Source organism: Cryptomeria japonica, chromosome 3 (genome assembly GCF_030272615.1).
Source record: "Cryptomeria japonica chromosome 3, Sugi_1.0, whole genome shotgun sequence".
NCBI lineage: Eukaryota > Viridiplantae > Streptophyta > Pinopsida > Cupressales > Cupressaceae > Cryptomeria > Cryptomeria japonica.
Window position 1 is genome coordinate 84,714,757 of NC_081407.1, and position 19,264 is coordinate 84,734,020.

The 19,264-nt window shown below is 34.0% G+C and overlaps 1 protein-coding gene across 1 annotated transcript; it reads left to right on the plus strand.

Moving 5' to 3' along the window:
- Nucleotides 1-3,389: 3,389 nt before the first annotated feature.
- Nucleotides 3,390-4,181, plus strand: LOC131027950 (calmodulin-like protein 2). Its single transcript, XM_057958046.1, has 2 exons — nucleotides 3,390-3,828; nucleotides 4,105-4,181. The coding sequence occupies exons 1-2, from the start codon at nucleotides 3,390-3,392 to the stop codon at nucleotides 4,179-4,181; spliced, it is 516 nt and encodes a 171-aa protein (XP_057814029.1).
- The last annotated feature ends 15,083 nt before the right edge of the window (nucleotides 4,182-19,264 follow it).

Here is a 19,264-nt window from a genome sequence, read left to right on the forward strand (position 1 = left end):
GGACATGGGATTGCTACCTAGTTAGACTTCAATAAATTTTCCTAGTAATATCCTTTTATCTCTCATACTCATCATATTGCGGAAGATACAAACTAAAATAATGATAATGGTTTAGAGAGCCTCATGTGAACAATTTAGACCCCATCAATGTCTAGGGTAAACTGGATGACTATGACTAACCTCCTTCTAGTGCTCTTCTCTCACCATGTAGTATCTATATGTAATGTTATTATATTTTGTGCTAGTGCCTTATTTATAATTTTAGGGTATGAATCTTTTGATCCTCCTTTCTTTGTGAATATGTGCAACATTATTTTATATAATGGTATTATAAACGCTTATTTATCGATCCAATCCTAAAACCAAAGGAGACCAACGCAGAGTTAGGGGTGGCCTTCACCATCAAAGTAGTGGGGCCAAAACCTATGGCTAGGGTATCCATGCATCTTCCTTTTTTTCCCCTTCTTCTTTCCATCTCATCGTGGATATCCTGTAAGGAGGCATGTTCTTGCTAGCCACAACCCTGCAAGCATTATTGACCTTGTCAATTTTCTTTTTAAGGGCCACTTGGGTTTTCTTAATCTCTTCTAGCTCGTACTAGCTACCCGCATTCTTAATCCTAGAGTCCATGTTATTAATATTTCTGCCCAACATTTCCCACTACCCCATAATACCCATAAGGTCATTGGCAGTTTTCCATACTCTAGCCTTATCTAACTCATCAAACCAAGTGTTGGTTGTGGCCTTAGCCTCGACCACCACCTCCAATCGATTGATCTTCTTGATGGCCATATTAATTTGAGTGAAGAGCCATTTTATCAATTCTTCCTATCTTTAGGCATCTTTGTGTAGGTTCTTCACAAGTGTTGCTAGAGTCAAAGTAGTACTCTATGGGTTGGAGTTATCAAGGAAGGGAGGGTTTAGGGGTGAGGGCTAGGGTTTCCTCTAGTTTTAGCAGTGGACCAGACTAATCCCAAAGTATCTAAGAAGTCTGAATCCTCCAAGGATTGAGACTCAAAGCCAAAATCATCAACAATCTCGTTAACCATATCTTATTGTATCTTAGAATAAATGCCCACATTCGGATCCTTTTTGGTGAAAAAAATGGCCTTAAATTTGGACATTCTTGTAGGGTTTTTCCTAGTGGGCAATTTAGAGCTAGAGTGAGGCATAATTTATCCCTACAATTAAAGGGGGTAACACTAAGGTCAACAATTAGATTGGCACCATAGGTAGACCTAGCTATAATATAGGGGACTCCACTAGAGGAGGATAATGGTAAGTGGAAGTTATATAGTCTCCAAATGAGACCCTGGTAGAGTGGGGTTTACAATTTTTAATGGCTTTGAAAATAAATTGAGACAATGAAGACATAATCCATAAAGGAAAATTCACTCTAACCCCATACCAGAGATGATTTAGCATGGGAAAAATTTATGTATGGAACCTTCTTTTTTTGCCATCCAAGGTGAAGTACTTCATTATGAGTAGAGTCACATCCTTCCATATTTTAAGGTGATCCTCCCTTTTGTAGCCACTTGGAAGCTTCAAAATTCCTTCTCCTAGTTGAAAAAATGATCAAAGTCATCCTTGTAATTCAATTTTGGTTTTTAAGGAAATGTCATACCATCAAGGGCCAACTTTGTCATCTTTGCAATAGCCTCCACAAAAACCACGAAAGTAACACTACCAATTTTCACTTTCTCATTGTCCCAAGCATTAACAAAGTCAACAAAGAGCTTAGGGTCATGGTCGGGCATCCCTTCAACATAATTATCCAGGTTCCCCTTAATCACCTTGTCCCAAAGCTCCCCATTATTCTTAAATTCAGAGTATTTGTCGGGTTCAGTCTGAATCAAATCGCCTCCCATGGTCACAAAATAGAAAAAAAGGTTGAGAAAGTGACAAGCCTAGGGAATGCAGAGGTAGATAGTACCATCAATTATTTTTAAATCCCAGCAACTTAACTAGCAAGGAGAGGAAAGGTCAAGAAAGACAAGTACAAAAAAGACAACTTTTGGGATTATGCATCATTAACTAACGAGTTCTTCAAGATCAAGGCACGAGCTTCCATTGGGATTTCATGCAAGTGGAGAAAAATTTCAAAATCATTAACACATGTGCCCATCCCCGCCAGCTTGTTTGCCACATAGTTGGCTTCATGCCTCACATGGCAGAACTTGACGCCCCCTAGTAAGGGAAGGAGATCGTGGTACTTGGCAATGAGAGGGCTAGTTTTCCAATCCAATTTCACCACCCTTTTGAGCATCATAATGGTATTTCTCAAGTCACCTTCAATAATGATATGCTTGAGCCACTTTTCCTTTGGTGTGATAAGCCTATGATAAACAACTACCACTTTAGCCATGCTTGAAGTTTGTAAACCAAGATATGCCACATAGGCAAGGATGAGGCTACCACGTGAGTCTCTAATCACTCCACCCCTTCCCACCCAACCCGAGTTGCCCCTAGAAGACTTGTGGAATTTCAGCTTCAACCAACCGATGTCAATGGGGGAGGGGGGTTTGTAGCTTGCAAAATCATGCTCTTTCACTAACATTTTAGTAATAAATTTTCTAAATTGATATTAGAGTTTTTAAATTTTAAATATTTGTCAATATACAACCAACATTAAATATTTATTCCAATATTAAATAATATTAAATAATATGTAGAGTATTAAAATAATTAAACCTATTTTGAAACACAAGTCCTAGATTCTTTGCAGATGGACAACACATCTGTTTTAACTAAAGAATATGATGTCGCCTTCATTTATATTCTACAGCAGGCATCGACATGAAGCAATATTTTGATTGGAAACCTAAAGGAAAACTTTGCACAAACGCGTTGAGAAATTGGCCGATGCCTTTAACCTTTTCGACAGAGAACATGCCACCATTCTTTATCATTAATTTCGGGATGATTTGTCTCTATTAATTAGAAGGTACAGCTATGCCGTCACGGAAGGCAATTTTCTTTTGTTTCATTGGAATAACGCGCAAACATCATTGTTTATCGCTGGCTGTCCCCTTTTATTTGTCCGATACATTTTCGTGTTTTCAATGCAACCTTTTTCTAATCTTGATGCGTTTCCAGCGAGGAATTGAACGTTGTCACGCCACGTAAATGCAGGAGTAATTTTTGCCGTGTCTTCCTCATTTCCACTGTGGCCGATGGATCCTTCCCTCTTACTTCCAATCTGAAGTCTCGCAACGAGTTTTCTTTCCTTATATATATTGCATTACGCGCCTCAGGACGATACATGGGACGAGACCTATATTCAAGTCTCTATTTCATTTCTCCCATCACTTTTCCTTATGTTTTTGCATCCCTGTTTGTTGTAAATTTGAAGATCCAGCGACCTGCTTCTACAGTTTCCAGAAATAATGGCCGATCTGGATGAAATTCGTAGAGTGTATGAGATGTTGGATGAAAATGTTGACGGAGTGGTGAACGTGGGTGAACTGTGTGGCTTCATGAACAAGCTTGGAATATCAATGTCGGAAGATGATGTGAGATCTATACTGAGAAAACCACTCCAATCTGAGGATTGTTGCAGTCTTCGATTTGAAGATTTTGTTGAGTTTTATCGATACATTTTCTACTCTCAAGATAATGAAGAAAATGACGAGTCCGAAGATTTGATGGAGGCGTTCAGGGTTTTTGATCAGAACAAAGATGGCTATATTTCTTCTAATGAACTTCAGCACGTCCTGTCCACAATGGGATTGATTCCACGGGGACAAGATCCGCAAAAATGCGAGAAAATGATTTGCAGATTTGATACGGATTGTAATGGAGTCTTGGATTTTTCTGAATTCAAAAGTATGATGTCCTCTAAGATTTTACCCTAAGGAACAGTTATTCCTTCTTGTCATCGTTTATGTTTATTGTATGTGTACACCATATAATGTCTGTTCAAATTGGAGAAAAACCATTTATAGTGACATTTTTTACTTCACTAAGTACGCTATGGAAAATTTTCACGTCAAAACCCTTTGCCATTTGGTAGTTTACACAAACAATTAAAATGGAAGTTTTTGAATTGTTGAAGCAAAACAAATTAATCTGGTGTTTATTGGAATTATAATGAATGTTCAGCCTACGTTCTAAATGTAACAAATATAACGAGCAGGTCTCCAGCTGAAGTAATTTCACATCTGTCAATGTATTCCTAATGTTTTCCAAGAGAGGAGCTTTAGATCAGGTATATACATCACTCAAAGTGTATTGAAGGTGAATTTCTTCAGCTCTACGAAATGTGGAACCATAGACAAGACAAAAGAACTGAATGTCTCAAATGACACAATCAACAGAAAATGGATCTATTAAGAATGCTTTATATCAGGTTTATATGCCCTAAATAGGCATTTTCTACATTGTGGAATGATAGTTAAGTTACGTGAGTTTTTTTAAGCAAAATGCCTTAAAGAAACAAGGCCACAGATCTTTTAAAATTGTGATATTGCAAATGCTTAGGCAGACATGTTTGCTTAGGCACTTCATGCAAACTGCTTGATAGACACATCAAATAGATTTCACTCTCATGGAATGTAGCAATTGTTGCATATCTATAGAATGTCTTGAAAATGTAGATCCAGAATGCAGTAGATGATACTTGGAAGAAGCATACATATATCAATCATCTACTTTTTATGATATAAGGAGTGACGTTTCCCTTGAGAGTGAAAAATGATTGCTTGCAGAGAAAATAAAAGGTGTTACATGTAGTAGATTCAAAAAGTCCTCTCAAGGTTTAATTCTGTGGTGATCTGGTGAATCTACCTAGTTTTAAGGTTTCTAGAACTTGTAAGATATCGGTGGGTTAGTGTCGCTTATTGAGTTGTATCTCAAATTCTTGATATTAATGTGTTGGATAGTGCACGGTTAAATGAGAAATCATTTGGCATTCTTGAATAAAGCATATACGCATTTGATCAAGCAAGCTTTACATGTAGTCGACATTTAGTGCACTTGTTTCTCTTTCCCAAGTATGGTTTTCTATTAATTGTGCAATTAGCATTTGGTTTGGGTTTTTGGAAATGCTCAAGGTTATAACCGCTTACCAATATGAAATGGTAAAACAACATTTCAGTCAGTCATCAAGCTGTGAAAGGGTTCCCCTTATGATAAGGAATTAAGGACATTTTTTAGAATACGGTTCGCAATGTTACAAGTGGACCACCTTCAAAAAAGAGAAGTTTATTCAAACAATCCATTAAAATTTGACAACAACCTTCCATTTTCACGGAGATTGGAATATGGTATTTTTAACTCATTGAGAATAAATGACTGCTCTGCTTTTACTAGTAGAATAGAGGGAAGCTATTGTAATCGGATGAACTTTCATTAGCTCCACTTTCTCATAGAGACCTAAAGAAAAAATTTCCATTGGGGTAAGCCTTCTCAATCAAGTGAATAGATAACTGGTCTTTCAATCAATAGTTTCATTAATGTTTGGCTTATTATGATCACCTAAATGAGGTACCTTGGATTCTCTTTTGAATAAAGCATTGGCTATAGCACGGTGAACATGTAAAAGTATCACAAAAATGCTTCATTTTTCCCACATTCAACTTAGAAGATAAATGACTAAAATGCACATAATAGTTAGAGGAGCTCATAATTAATGCCATAGAAAGTCTAGCAAAACTGTTCAACATAAAGTCTTGATCAATAGAAAACAGTTATGCAGTTCTTAAAATGTATCAAGAAACTTATATCTTTCATATATTATTAAAACATTGTAATAGATGTTTGGTGCATCCTAAAAGTTGTGCTAACTAATCCACTTTACTTATGAGTTTTAACCTTAACATTGAATTTGGTGGAATCCATGTCATTGACTTCATGTTCCAAAACCATTGTTGGACCAATGTGCTTTGAGACTTTGTGCCCCTACTAGACTACAAGAATTATATATTTGAACTATTCATGTGATTGCAATATATACATGCTATATAGGAAGTTCCTCACTTGTGATCAAACATCCCTTGAGCTAACATAAAAATTCTTGTCACTAATTTAAAAAATAAAATGTATGTATCCATTTAATAAATACAATAATTCTAAAATAAAATAAAATAAATCTAAACTAGATAAATAAGAAGTAGATTAATATCTTTGAAAACAATTAAAGAGATATATTTAAGATGTTTTAGTACATCAAGTACATGAATTAATTTAATTTTTAATTTAAAATCATTTAATCTATCTTGATTACTCCAATTTCAAGAGTTATCTGAAGTTTATAAATAACATTTATTTTATTTTTGAAAATTTCACTATTTAATATTTAATACCTCTTTTGTTTTGTTTTTATTGTATTATACAATTCTACTTTATTTTGTACTAGTTTCATTTACAAAATTAATATATGTTTAAAAATTTAATGTCTTTCTACTTAAAATTTATAATAACTTTTCCACATAATTAGCATGTATATTCATTCTTAACAAAGTGAAATTATTATGGGGAAGAAGAATATGGCAATCCTGATGGAGATATGGACAGTGCGGGTTGTTTTGTGACCTTGTTGGACCCCTCTCTTCCCTCTTTTGTCTCTAACTTATGGATGCTATGCTGGAGCGAGCAGAAATGCGGAGCTAGGGTTTTGTCTGAAGAAGCAGAGGTTTCTGGCATTGGGGTCAATGTTGGTGAGGAGGATGGCCTTGTTTGGAGGGTTTGTGCTGACTCACACCTTGGTGTTTTTGTTTTCCTACCACAAGGTTGTGGCCTTGGTTTTATCTTCTATCAAGAGGTTGCATTTGCTGGTATGTGTGGTCCTCCGTTTGTCATGGGAGCAGATATCATTTTTTTGTTGAAAAATAATGCATGGAACTGGGTGGAGGAGCGATTCTAGGGTTTTGACAGTGGCTACAAAGGATTCTGGTGATGGGGTCAAGGCTTGTGTTGAGGTTGGCCTTGTTTGGGGGGCCATAGCTACCTCTCCCTTTGGCCTAATTTCTTTCTTTCCATGTGGCTACCTCTATTGGAGTGTCTGGTCCCCCGTTCCTACTCAATATTAGGGTAGCAGATATTTTTTTTTCTCTCTTTAATCATTGGGTGGGTTTACCCTTTTGGAGATTTGACAAAGTTTTGTTGTCTCTATTTTAGTTTTTTCATTGCAAGGGTCTTTCATTTTCATTTGACCATCTCTTGCTATGGTTGCCTTGTTAGAGCTAAGCATCTTGGTCGCTACTTAGTGGTCTCTTTGGGCCCTATGAGGGTGGGATTTTTGTGCCAGATTATAGACTTGATGCTTCTTTGGAGACCTTTTCTTGGGGTCTTTTTTGTTATTCTTTTTTGGAGGCTTTTATGTTTCTCTGTGTACATCTATTTCGTGGCTCCCAAAGCTTTGCCTTTTTTTTTGAAGATTGTAGCTCTTTATTTCCCTTATCATGTATTCACCCTTTCTTGCAGATCATTTTTCTAAGGGGATGGATGAATGTCTTTATCCCCCTATTGTTGCTTGATATGCCTTTCTTCTGGGCTGCTATGCTAGTTTCTATCTTTGTTGACCCTTTTTCTAGCTTTACCCTTCTCGCCTTCGCAGTTTTGGCCTTTTTCCTTCTCTCTCAACATCCTTGGCTTTCTTTGGTTTCTCCAATAGAGGTGGCCCTATCTTCTTTAGAGGTGAAGATGGTTGGTGTTGGAGCTGGCCTTTCTCCTATTGAGGTGGAGCTGGATGTTGCGATTGATGTTGGGAGGTGTTGCTGGAAGGTTGATGGTGCCAAATTAATTGGTAGCTTGGGAATTGAGGTTGTTCCTTTTATTTTATTGTATTCTTTCCTTTATCTCCTATTGAGGTGGAGATCTTGGAGGGTATGATGTTCTCAGTTTTGATCATTCTCAAGATTAAGGTTATGGGAGCCTTTCCAAAACCCATTGTTAAGGTTGGGGGTTCCTGGTAAACCCCTATGGTTATGTTTATCTAAGCCTCAAGGTGTTTGGCTTCAGCTTGTTTCTTTTTTTCAACAGGTCCTTCAATGATTATTCTATGTTGTTAGGTTGATGTTGGGTTGGTTGTTGCCTTTGTTGTATCTTATGGCAATGTTCTTGTCTGGGTTCCAAATTAGTGAAAATTTGAGGGTTTCAGGTTCCTTCAAAACCTGTTGTAAGGGGTTTCTCATCCCCTCAAAAACCTATTTGTTCCTTGATAAAAAACAAAGAGATAATTATATATTTATTTTGCTGTATATTATAAGAAATATCTATATATTTGATTATGTTTTCTATAGTTAGAATTATATATATTTTTATGTTTTATATTGTTAGAATATAAATCTGTCTTGGTAAAGGTTAATTATTTATTTATTTTATTTGTATTATGTTTGGGATATTCCTTTGGAATCCCTACATGTTATTTGTCTTTTGTGTCATCTCACACATGTGTGAGAATGACTCATTTTTTTAATTCCTTTACTAAGCAATGTTAGTTTTATCTTCCTTAAGAGGATTTTGCCACATTGCATAAACATGGCATGAATGGTGACATTCATAGAGATGTCAGTTACTTTGTGACTCATCTTCTCATCTCTATTTAAGAGATGCTTCTCTCATTTTTCACAAGATATTGTAATAAGACCCCCCCCCCCCTCTCTCTCTCTCTCTCTCTCTCTCTCTCTCTCTCTCTCTCTCTCTCTCTCTCTCTCTCTCTCTCTCTCTCTCTCTCTCTCTCTCTCTCTCTCTCTCTCTCTCTCTCTCTCTCTCTCTCTCTCTCTCTCTCTCTCTCTCTCTCTCTCTCTCTCTCTCTCTCTCTCTCTCTCTCTCGCGCGCCATTCATTCCTATTTTTTCTTTGTTTTTCTCTTTTCAAAAGTGCTTGTGTCTCCTTAGTTATTTTGATGTTTTCTCAACTCAAGTTGTTCTTCATCTTGGTAACATTTCTTCAATCAACAAACTACTTGGATTTATTTCATTTTTTTCTCATATAATTCCTTTCCTACATCTTGTGTATATAATCACAACATGATAAATAATGTAATATTATTACAGAATTCATCATGATATAATTTTTGATATTAAATTTAGAAATAAAATAAATTTGATGTCTAAATAATCATATTTGATTTTGATTATGTTTTTTTAGATATTAGAAACTTATATGTAATAGGTTATAAGTTATGCAAGTTACAAGTTTAACACATTTTTGTTTTATGTGATAGTGAAGGTGATCTTTATGTGTAGATTGAATTAAGTGTGTTGATCTTGACCTGCAACTTGTTCATATAATATGTATCAATTTTACATAGAATAACTTGTTTTCCTTATTCTTTCTATTTAATTTTTTCCAAGGAGTTCTAGTGTTTACAAACACCTTTATGGATTCTATTGAATTGTGAGCTTTGATTTATCCTTAATAGAAGTATGCAATAAATTTTGATAGAAATCTCTCATAATTTTCCATGGATAATTACTTTGATAATCTTGGCATGCTGCTTGATAAGTCATATATTTTTTCAAAATGAATGGGCTAATGCCTATAAATGCAATGATCAAACACACAAATTAACATAATACGTGTATAAGTCAAAATGACTAGTTTAACATCAATGAGGGAATAATTTGAATTCTAAATATATAAAATTAGGGTTTAGATTTATAAATGTAGAATCTAATACTTGCAAATATTATTTTAGGTAATACAAAAAATCAAGTGGCATGAACAAATATCTAGGAATCAATGTTAAAACTGATTGATATGTGTGATTGTCATGAGTTGAATTCATGTTTAATAATATTCCACTTCCAAAATTATAAGTACATATAGGAATCCTAATCAAAGTATATTAGGAGAAAGAGCATGGTTAATAACTTTCACCATTATGATGCTCCCCACTATTAGGTGCATGCAAACTACTAGTTGGATGCATGTTAAAGTAAACAAAGCAATCAACATGTAAATAAAAAATATTTTTCAAAAATTCATAGGATAATATTTTATTTATAAATAAATTTAATATTCTTTTAACTATTTTTCATATTAATATTTTTAAATTCAATTAGACTTAAACTATTATTTTCCATCTAAGTAGACGTAAATGCCCACATGTCTAAGCCAACCAAGCATGTTTTAATGAGTTTTTAGAGACTTGAAGGGTGATTTCCCTATTCAGGAGAAATAAATTGTTTCACCCATAATAGTATACCAAAATCCACATCAAAACTTTGTTCAATGAAAGTGGATTTTTTGGGCTTATAATTATGTTCATGAGACCTTTATCTTTCACTTATAAGGGACATGAAATTAGAAATTACTAAAATCCACCAATGAGAAGGAAATTTAGAGGGGATTCACTACCCTCAAGACAATGCAATCTCAAAGAGAAAATACCCTTCAATTACCTGAGATGGTAAATACTACACTATCAAATTCATTTATGAAATAAACTATAAATATATATACTAAATATGGTATTTTTAATAATAGCTTTATACATGAGTGGGTAAAATTACAGTCCTACATATGTCTCACATTTAAAAAAGAAATGGTTAATACAACAAAAAAAAACTTCAACTTTGATGGCCCTTATGTTTTGAATTTGAATATGATGTAAGATAATGAAAGAGAGAAATATTCATGAAGTTTATTCTTCCAAATTTTAAAGAAACTCAAAAATTCATTTGATGTGTTTTTTTGTAAATGTAAGAGAAAAATTTAAATTGCTAAATATTTTTAAAAAACTAAGGTCTAGTTGGCATCACAAAAGGAATATCAAACAGATTCTATTTTACCTTTCTTTTAATCAAATGGATAACTTCAATATCTAGTGCATGGAAAATAAACTAATTTTTTATGAATATTTTTCTTGTAATAGCATTTCAAAGTCAAACTTATTAGAATTTGGTAGTTTTCATTTAGTATCATCTTTTGTCTAATTATTTTAAAATATTTTCAAAAAAATTATGCTCTTTTCAAAAGAGTTATTCCCTCTACAGAAACATATGTGTAAAAAAAATAATGAATATTTTTTAATATTCTTTTATATATTTCTAGTTAACCTAAGCATTTATCATAGCAACCCGCTTGCAAGATCCCTCTATTCTCGTGAGATCCGCATATATTTTAAATAAATATGTTTTGATAATTTTAATTTATTTTCTAATTAGCCTCATCTTTTATCATAACCTAATCTTTTATCATGGTTTTTGTGTTATTGGTTTTCTTACTACTCATGAGATCCCACTATGCCACCTAGAAGGCCATTATGTATAAGGGTTTGGGGCCTATATCCCGATATACATATTTAGACTTACCTACTTGCAATAATTAAAGATATTAAACTAATCAAAATGTTTTAAAATATATTTTGATTGTAGACACAAAGCTCTACAAAAGGGGATTTTTATTTTTATATTTAATCTATTTTGACTAAAGAAATATTTAGTTAAAGTGGTAGTTCCATAAAATTCTAAAAAATGATGAGGTGGTTTTCAACTAGGAAGCCACTTAGATAATATTAGGCGAAAATATAAATTCCAAGTTTGCAGTTTGCACCATACCAAATTTAAAAATAGAAAAATTTTGAATTTGGGTTTTGGCCAAAATCCTTTTACCCAAAACCTTATTGGCCACATAGCTTTGAAAGAGGGAGAATTTAACTTCCCTTTATATCCTTCCTTAAAAAATAAATTTAAAAATGTATAAGTTCATATAAATACAACTCCATCTCTCATTTCAAAATTCTAAGGCTACTCAATCTTGCGAGTAAATTAAATCAAGTATTTCAAATCATTCAAGCATAGATTTGCATTCAAGGGGGAAATAGCTCAAACATAAAAAATTTAAGCAACAATCATGATCAGTTACATAATTTGTTTTCTATTATAATAATTAGGACAATCAACTAGTTATTTAATTAATTAGCTCCTTTAATTACTCCTTCACTTAAGCTAAACTAGGTGATTTTTATCTAGATTTATACTTTTATATCTTTAGTTCAATTAGTGGTACTTTAGTTTAGTTGTAGTTAATATTTATTTAGCTCCTCTTTTCTTTTCTTTAGTTCTAATTTTAGGATTAGGCTATCCCTTGCTTATAATAAAAGAAAGCCTTCATTTATTGTATCTCCAATATAATATAAAATTTGTTTGTAGTTATGGAGAATATTTTATTTGCTTGATCTCTTTTGTGTGATAGGTGTTTTACTCCTAGATGATTCTTTCTAGTTGTATTATCAACTTCCACAAGGTATCAGAGCACATTCTTTTCTGCATGGTATTAAAGCTTCAAATCTGTTAAGTTCCTATCAATATTCTTAATGGATCCAATATTGAGTGACATTTCTATTCACATTGGGCCCAAAAAGGGGTTGCTTTTCATTTTTTTTTAAAATCAATTTTCAAAAATTTTCCTTTTTTAAAAACTTTATATTTTTGGAAAGTTCCTATATTTTAGAATGTTTCCATTTTTCAAAAAAATATATTTTTGGAAATTTTCTATTTTAATAAATGTTCCATTTTTGGAAATGCTTCAAGCCTTCCAAGCATAAATTAACATGTTGGTTTTTTGGCCATAACTTGGTCTTATGGAGTTGAAATTGCACAACGCGATATTGTCAGAAAGTTGGTTCTAGGGCCAATATAGTGGTGATGGTTGTGTTGTCAAATTTTTCTCAATTTTTGGTACTAGGCATGTGAAATTTTCATATCTTCAGTTTTGTACACATCTATACTTCATTTTTTCAGAAACTAGACATCATTGGAAATCTTGTGATATACTCTCTCCACATCTACTATTATTTTTCCCAAACTTTTTCCTAGGCATATTTTATTCATTTTTTTTTATTTCCACTATGTGGTCAATTAATATCTTGCACAGCTAGACTTTTTTATTTCAAAAATTAGACATCGTTGGAAATCCTGTGATGTCTACTATCCACATCTACTATTATTTTTTCTAAATTTTTCCCCAGACTCATTTTTATTCAATTTTTTGTGTTTTCACTATTTGTTCAATTACTTGGATGTTTTGGCACTTGAAATGGATCTATTTGTTGGAGAGGGTTGTATTTGATGTTCTCTAAATGTGTACTAAGATTATTCAAGTGTAAAAATTTAATTTGAGCTGTCATGGTTTTTTCTATTCATGCTTTTGTTATTAGCCTAGCAAAGGGCAATTATGAGTCTTGGAAAAAGGGTATCTTAATAGATCTTAGCTGGCTTGAGTTTTTTCCCTATCTATATGGACTCATCCCTCAACTAACTTAAAAGAGGGGTTAGCATGCTTGGAGTATAATTAATGACCAGGTTGTAGGAGCGACTAGTTCTAGTGTTTATCTTGACACTATGTATGCTTTATTGCACATTGAATGTCCCCACACACATTGGACTCACCATTAGGAGATCTTTGGACACTTTCATATCTCTTCATTTCTAGAGGATCTTGTAATAGATTGTGTCAAACCCCTTGCACATGTATATTTTTTATACCTTATGATCATGGTACTTCAGAGATGATTGGTTATATCACGAGCCTTTAATATCATGATGAAGTAGAGGCTTGTACATCACTACTCACTCATCATATTGAGACACCATCTCAATATTCATCATCTTCTATTATTCATGATGAGATTAGCATTGGATTATTTATAGCCACCATTGATTCAGTGTAGCAAGACATTCTTCTTCTAGACATAGATACTTTGGATTCGAATCTTAGAGACATATCATCCTTATTTGTGGAATCTCATATTTTAGTTTTGGATAATCAATTATAATACATTCATCTCTTCTTTGTTCATAGAATCACCAATGTTGTTGTAGCATCCAAAATCCTACTCCGTTACAATTTTTTCCTCATTTGGGCTCCCACCTTGGTGTTTGTGTCTCAGGGTTTGATCAAAGCCCTAATTATACTCACATCATGCAATCAACTCATTTTTTCTAACATGCACACTTTCTACCCCTTGTTTCTTAGTCCCTAATTGGTCAAGACTAGGGCACTAGTACCCTGATCCTTAGGGACCAGAGTGCCCAGTGCTCTAATCCTCACAATTAGGGATTAGTTTAGGGCCTCTTAATAGTCATTCAATTTTGGCAGGAATCCTAATCTCGTGTCAGCTCATGTCAAAAAAAAAAACTTTACAAGCATATATAAAAGATGTACCCCTCTCATTTGAACAACTAACAAACATTTTGGATCAATTCATATAAGGAATCAACCATTCAAATTCGAGTAAGCAATTTGTCTTCCTTCAAGCATTGAAGCAAAAGTAAGGTCAAGATTCAAGAATTGGAGTTGACATCTATGTTCTATATTTATGAAGACTTCATGAAACCCTAACTCCCTATCGAGACAAATGAAACTTTATTAAGAGGTATATTATTAGTATCTCAGACATTATTCAACATTTCCCTTAAAACCAAATTACTTTCATTACTGTAATTCAATTATATTTCATTTTTATTTCATGGTTAATTCCAAAACTGGGGTTTGACCTAACACAAATCCCTATTCCATAATTGTTTCCCTTCTCTACTATGTCCAGTAACATGTATGAAGATGCGATATTTAGAATTAACATTATTTACAAAGATGAACAAGTTTCTCTTTGGATAGTGAAAAGTGCGGGGGACCAGAGTGATGGGCATTCTAGTCCTGACATTTAAAGAGCTCCTTTTGGGAACAGATCAAAACACTCTTACATTACTCAGATCTAGGTTCATGGCTTTTTTTGATGACTGAAGCTCACTATTAATGTGTTTTTACTTCAATTCAAACACATTAACCCCAATTTCAACATTTTTATAATTCAACTTAATAAGAGAAAAGTCAATCACTTAATCCCATTGAAACTAATAAGAATTTTCAACCCTATCCTTGCTAATTGATGGCTAGATCTATTAGATTCACTCCTCTTTTAATGTAGTTATTCCTAAGTCTAAAATTAACAGTTTTCATACATCTAATTGTGGGAACACCAAGTTTTGACCATTACATTTTTGTGAACCCAACATCTTAGAATTTCATTTTTTAATTTATGTTCTCAAATATAAGTGTTTATGCATTTTAAATTCAATTTTGCATTTGCAAGTTTAATTTATAATTGAATTTAAAAAATTTAGAGATTAAATTAAAAAAAAATCTAATTTTTCATTCTAAAATTTAGCTCGTGGGCTGTCTAATTTGGATTAATTTTTTCAGATTTGATTATTCATACAATTTTGAAGTTAATTTTTCACTCATAGATTTAAGTTCCAATTAAATTACATCAATTTAGTGGTTGAATTCACAAAAACCCTAATTCATAATTCTAAAATTTACATATGGGATGCATAATTTTCTAAATCAATTTTTAAAACTAATCTTTATGATATGCTATGCTATGATGTAAATTCATTTATATTTCAAATACACAAATCAAATTTCTTAATTAATTAGTTAATCAATCATTTTTACAAAATTTTGCATTGTTTAATCACAATTTTCAAATTTAATTTTCCCTCCTTTGTGCATGTGTTTTACCACTAGTAGTCCTACCTATAATATTCCCATGAGGAGGAAGTTTTATAATTAAGGCTTCCCAAGGTTTAATTATTAAGGATGTGGAGCCTAATTTGGATAACTTCTTTCATGAGAATATTGGTGGCTCCTCTAATCCAATAATTGATATCATTTATCCCATTCTTTACATAATTCTCACGATGAGGATGAATCACTAACTAGGGTTTCTATTGATTAGTTGGATAACTTTGAAAATAAATCAGAAAACTTCAACAATAGATGAGTCAACAATATCTGGAAAGTGGGACTCCCCCATTGATTAAAGGATTAAAGAGAATAGTTCAAAGTGATAAAATTGACATTGATTTGTTGACACTAAGATGATGCCTATGAAAAGTTGTGTTGAAGTCCTTCGTTACACTCAATATCCTAGTCAAGTTAATTATTTTATTCCTACATCTCTTCCTAATGTTCCTACATTCACATCTTCAATCATGGCTACTTGCAAACAAAATGTTAATCCTACACATGTTTTTGATAGAGGAAAAAATGGGTTTTATAGGGACCTAAAACCACAAAGTTTACAAGAAAAATAAAATATTCAAATAAAATTCACTAAGACCATAAAGCTACTTAAAAGACACAAAAGTACAACAAAAATGAGCCAAAATTCAGCAAAAGGTGAACACCAGATAGATAAAACTAACATAAGGACTTTAGGGTATCTTCAAGGTTATTCATCCCCTGAGCCACCTTCTTCAATTCATGGATCTCCTAAGGTACAAAATCCGCATTTCTTCTTCAGGTTGGTTGTCGTCCTCTTCGAGGGGCTGGAATCCTCTTTTTGGATTTTGTCTTTGTTAGCATGCAAGTCCACAAACAGGGTCCCCTGTTGAGTTTTTTACAGCTTATCCATCAAGGTGCTCATTATAGTAATTGAATTCTTCAAAATTATGTGGTTTTTCTTCATGATGGAATTCATAGTCTCCCGTATTTTTCCAATTTCGCCTTTTTTTTCCAGATGTTTTATCTTTTTCTCGTTTTTCTTCTTCATCTTATCCATGAGCTCGATAGCTCTTTGAATGCACTTGGCCATCGACATCTTCTCTTCTTCAGTCCATAAAACTCCATCAGCCTTCTGAGGTACCCCTTTAGCTTCCATTTCATCTAGATTACTAGAAATAACCCTATTCTTTATGCTTAGATCCTTAATTTCATGAAAAACCCACTTAATAATCTTGAAGTAATCAACTGCCCCGTTTCTTGATAATGCCAAAACATCATCAGGAAATTCTCGATTAGGCTTGAAGTAGTGGTCTTCAATTCTAAGATCTTCAGGGAATCTAGGCCTATTTTCTTTGTCAATGAGAGGGTAAGAGGTATGGGAGCCATCAGTAGAATCTAGGGTGGTAGAAGAATCCTTCGAGGAGTCCTCAAAATAGGAAACCAACTTTTTCTTGGGGAGGCCTTTCTCCTTGTTTTTAGCTTTTTGAGAATTACCAGTGAGGGTTTTCATAGAGGAGAATTTTTTTATCTGAGGGCTTGCTCTGTAAGGTTTTATTTGATCCAATCTTAGAGGGGGGAGTCTCTTCCTCTTCCCATTCAGTGTCCCATTTGCCCTCGTCCTTAGATATCCTAATATCAGTATTATAACCCTTCGAGGTCAAAGGAGAAATAGGGTTAGACGGGGCTGACATATTAACAAAATGCTGATGGATTAACTGAATAAGGCCAGCATGTAGGACAAGATATTTCCTAGGGATTTTTTAGTGTTTCTTAATACTATATTTCCGAGAGAAAAATAGGGAGTAAGGAAATGAAATCCTTATCTTGTGTCGAAAATGATTGAGGAGGGAAAAATGGTAGCTATAGACTCTGGTAAATCTTCTATCCATCGTGATGTATTCCATGATAATTCTAAGCACCTCCCTCCAAAGCATCTTAACCTTCCCAACATAAAAATAACTGTTAAAGATTTTGACTAGTGCCTCCATTTCCTCATCAGTTTTGGGAAATTTGATGACCGCTTCATCCAAGAACTTTTTGTCATGAAATAACTTCATCCCCTATGTAAAGAGCCCAGTAATGTCCCCAATGAGATTCTGATCAATATTTACCTTCCTTCAAGAGAGAATAATCCCACCGTCCTTCAAGTTTTTGGTGAAATACTTTGTTATTTCAAGGTTAGCACCATGGAGCTTCTCAAGAAAAGGACTCAACCCCCCCTCTCGATATGCCTCCACAAATTTGTACTTTTCTTGTGCTTCTCATAGTTGTTCATCTCAACCCTCTTCTTGCTTCCCCCTATTTTTCACAAACAATTTTTCTATTGATCGCAAAGCAAATAACCCGAGCAAAGAACCAACAACAAAACCAAAGCACCCATAGTACGTACCATCCTTCACCACCCGTAGAGATAATTAAGGTGTTGATTTTGCTAATAAAAAATATTTCATACCTCCTTCTGTGAGACTTCCATTTATGACCCAATCATCTCCCATACCTACATATCATAGTGATGCAGTCAAGGTAGGGAAATCTAATGAAGGACATCCCTACCTTGTAGCCTAAAAATAAACACCATGCAAGATATACCGGTAACCAGTAACACAACACAAGATAAAGTAGAAAGAGAAATTGGTAACACCACAAAATACATAACCAGTAAACACTGAACAATTATTATAACAGTTTAATGAATTACATATGCCACATGCTAGATCGTAGCCCAGGATTACAAAACAACTCTTACAACTTAGATCTATGATCCACAGATCATCCTCTCAACAAATCATCATCCGGTAACAACTTCCACTTTTTTGAACTAATCTAGACCTCACCCATCCCGGCTTTAGTCCTACCAGATCAAAATCTTGTCGAAATCTACATCTTCACTCGATCTCTTCCTTCTCTAACCTCTGTCCTTTATCTTTTGTCTTCCATCCTGAAATAAATCTCTAAAATTTCCCTTTATACCATCCACAAGCATTAACAACTCAATCAAGTAGGCCAAAGACCAATCGGTTAGTGATGAAATGTGTAAACAATAACACATCGGCCCAAATCACCAAGAACATCACCAAAATGCTTAGAACTTCATGCAGTCCTTCGAGAACATTGGAAAAGGCTCAAGAAACATCGATCAATGATATTCAAGACACAAGAATCAAGCGCAACCCAATTCGGCTCTGCTCCACATACTACAAGACTAACCAGTAAGAAAACATCAACACCGGGCCAATACCAAAATCAATATCTCATCAGATTCAAATCCAAATGCCATGAATATCGAATATGATAAAGACAATGAACTCAAGGTGATAAATCCAAATCCATAATGCTAAATTCTCAAACATGAATAAATGCCATGATCTCCAAGCAATTCCATAGTTAACTGCTCCAACTGGTTTCAATTTCTCTAGTGCTCCTGCATCAGACTCTCGAGGTTAATTGAAAAGTGAGTCCCATCACTTGATCTAGTTCGGTAATTGGTTAGTAGGTACTTGTAACTACCTCAGGAATTTGATGAATTGACTACAAATTCCAGTTGCCTCTCCATGGTGACTAACGATCCAACCTACAGTCTGCCTCAATCGGCAATATGTTCGAGTCTCCAACCACTAACTGCCTCAAGCTCAAACTCTAGGTTCAGTGGTCTACTTACAATCCTTGCTCTGCCTCTTGTTTGGCGATCTGAAAAAGTCCACAAGCTACCTCAGCTTCCTTCCCAACCAACCGGTACATAACCAGGTCTTCCTCGAGCAACAAGTTCACAAACCAGCTCTGATACCATTTTATGCAGTCAATGTAGG